The following is a 2,354-nucleotide window of genomic DNA, read 5'->3' as shown; positions in this document are numbered from 1 at the left end:
TGTGTGTGTGTGTGTGTGTGTGTGTGTGTGTGTGTGTGTGTGTGTGTGTGTGTGTGTGTGTGTGTGTGTGTGTGTGTGTGTGTGTGTGTGTGTGTAGATACATATATATATCTATATATGTATTAGTATGCATATATTGTACATATGTTACAGGAGAGAAATTTCTCAAAATATTGAGTTTTTACAGTATAAAATAAGTTTATTATAATCTTAATGCACCTACTTAATGTAACTAACTTGTATTGTTATCTAATAGCTCTTGTGCTCGAAAACAGTCGCTTACAATTTTCCATTTATCGCCTATAGCCGTAATTAAAAAGGTTTGATTGAATGATTTTGAATTCTTCTCGTCATATTTTACTTGACCGCCAATCTTGACAAGAAATGTTAATTGGTTGGCTACCTCTGGACCTATTGTTAACATAGTACAGACACAACAATAGAAAATTTTTGGTTTCGCGTATTATTGAGATAAATATTTACATAATGAATTAAATGTATAAGCATTAAAATAAGAGAAGTTATTTAGATGCGACTGAGAATTTATTTCTATCAAATATAAATTCTATCAAAATTTAAGTTATAAAAATTAAGATACAATATATAATGTGCAATATTATTTAATATTTATAAATTTCTATTTGATATTTTTATATAGTAAAAAATACAAATTTATTATAATTCATTTATTTAGTGCAGTTATTGAAGCTGTTACCTGTAATTGGTTGAGCATCAAGAGTATGAACAGTATGTTCTGAAGGTGGTAAATCTGTCCAGAATTTTTGTATAGTTTCTTTGCCTGTTACACCATTTCCATTCCATATCAGAGTAGCAGTATCCATATACATTCTTGAAATCAACTAAAATTATATATTAATTATATTAATATAACATATCAAGAAATAATATATTTAACAATATTATTATTACTTACATATCTCCGCTTGTCTAAAGATTCATAATATAACTTTGTGAAGTCTTCTGCGGTGCGACAAGCATGGTCAATTTTAGCTTTCAAATCCTAAATAAACAGATGTAAAAATCAGGAACAAATAATTAAATATTCTAAATATATAAATTAGCAGCTAATTAATCATTTTTATAACTTTTAATTTTAACAGAAGTAAAATCGCCAGGAAAATAACAGCAATTCAATGATTAGTATCCGAAATAACTGAGTTTTAAATATGTTAAATGTTAAATATGTTAAATATGTTAAATATGTTAAATACGTTAAATGTACAGATATTGTTTATACACATTATTTTATATTTACATATATATATATATATATATATAAAACAAATTATTTTGCAATTAAAAAAAAATTTGTATTTATCTCTTTATTTAAAAGATGTACAAAATAATATTAATCTTTATTTAATTATAAATCGTCAAAGAGAACAATGAAAATTGAGATATAATGTTGAGGTATTAAAAGCGCGTAATTACATTAAAAAAGTAGAAAGAATCAGAGTCAACTATACATTTTTATGAATTAGAAAGACATAATTATCAGCATATAAGACATATAGATTTAAATATAATCAACAAATAAATTGCATTATTTTGCAAAAACAGATGCTTTAGTAGAATAATTTCATTTAACAATGCACAAATTATTTTTAAAATTATATCATATATGAACATATTGATCGTAGTTTGTATATATGCTGTAATACCTGCTCCATTTTGATTATTACATATGTTCAAAATCATGTAAACTTTTATATTTTTAATCTAATAATTCTTGCATCAAACGCATAAAATGCATAGAATGCAGAAACTTGACAACACTTGACAATAGGACGATATGGGACAATAGAGGACAACTCCTAACCTTTTTTTTCCGACGAAATCTTCTGTATATACACTACCGCCATTATATCCATTTTATAAAAATGTGCATTACGTAGTACACCCATTTTGCGACTTTGTCGATAAAATCATAGTGCCGAAAATGGATACAGTGCGCGTCCATACTACGGCCACATATTCTCAATGGATAACTTGGATAATTTACTAGGTTGTAGTCTGTTCTATAGAAATATTTTCTTACAAGAAATCAAAAAAATTAAACAAAATTTATTCTGGAATACTTGAACTGTTATGATCTTGAAATATTTAATACTTAGTAATTTTTTATAGGTATTTGCGTACTCAGGATTTCAGTCAGAAAGTAGAAAGATAAAAATTTTCTTCATACAATTTATTATTATCATGTACAATGTATTATAATAATTTATCGGTCCCGACTGTATATATGAACTGTTCATAATGAATAATTGCATCGTTTAAGATTTAATGATCGATCATGAATGAAATCAAATACATTACATTCAGATATGAATATT

At 25.8% G+C, this 2,354-nt stretch overlaps 2 protein-coding genes across 2 annotated transcripts in view; both read right to left on the bottom strand.

Moving 5' to 3' along the window:
• Positions 1-2,354, bottom strand: part of LOC105617101 — a 19,210-nt gene that overhangs the window by 16,276 nt on the left and 580 nt on the right. The gene's annotated exons all lie outside the window — the stretch shown is intronic.
• Positions 233-1,853, bottom strand: LOC105627923 (NTF2-related export protein). Its single transcript, XM_012209194.1, has 4 exons — positions 1,683-1,853; positions 935-1,021; positions 716-860; positions 233-411 (listed from the first exon to the last, which is right to left on the bottom strand). The coding sequence occupies exons 1-4, from the start codon at positions 1,689-1,691 to the stop codon at positions 233-235; spliced, it is 420 nt and encodes a 139-aa protein (XP_012064584.1). The 5' UTR covers positions 1,692-1,853.

Source organism: Atta cephalotes (assembly GCF_000143395.1).
Source record: "Atta cephalotes unplaced genomic scaffold scaffold00011, whole genome shotgun sequence".
NCBI classification, from domain to species: domain Eukaryota; kingdom Metazoa; phylum Arthropoda; class Insecta; order Hymenoptera; family Formicidae; genus Atta; species Atta cephalotes.
The sequence above is the reverse complement of the archived record's forward strand: the minus strand, read 5'-3'. Positions and strand labels throughout refer to the sequence as shown.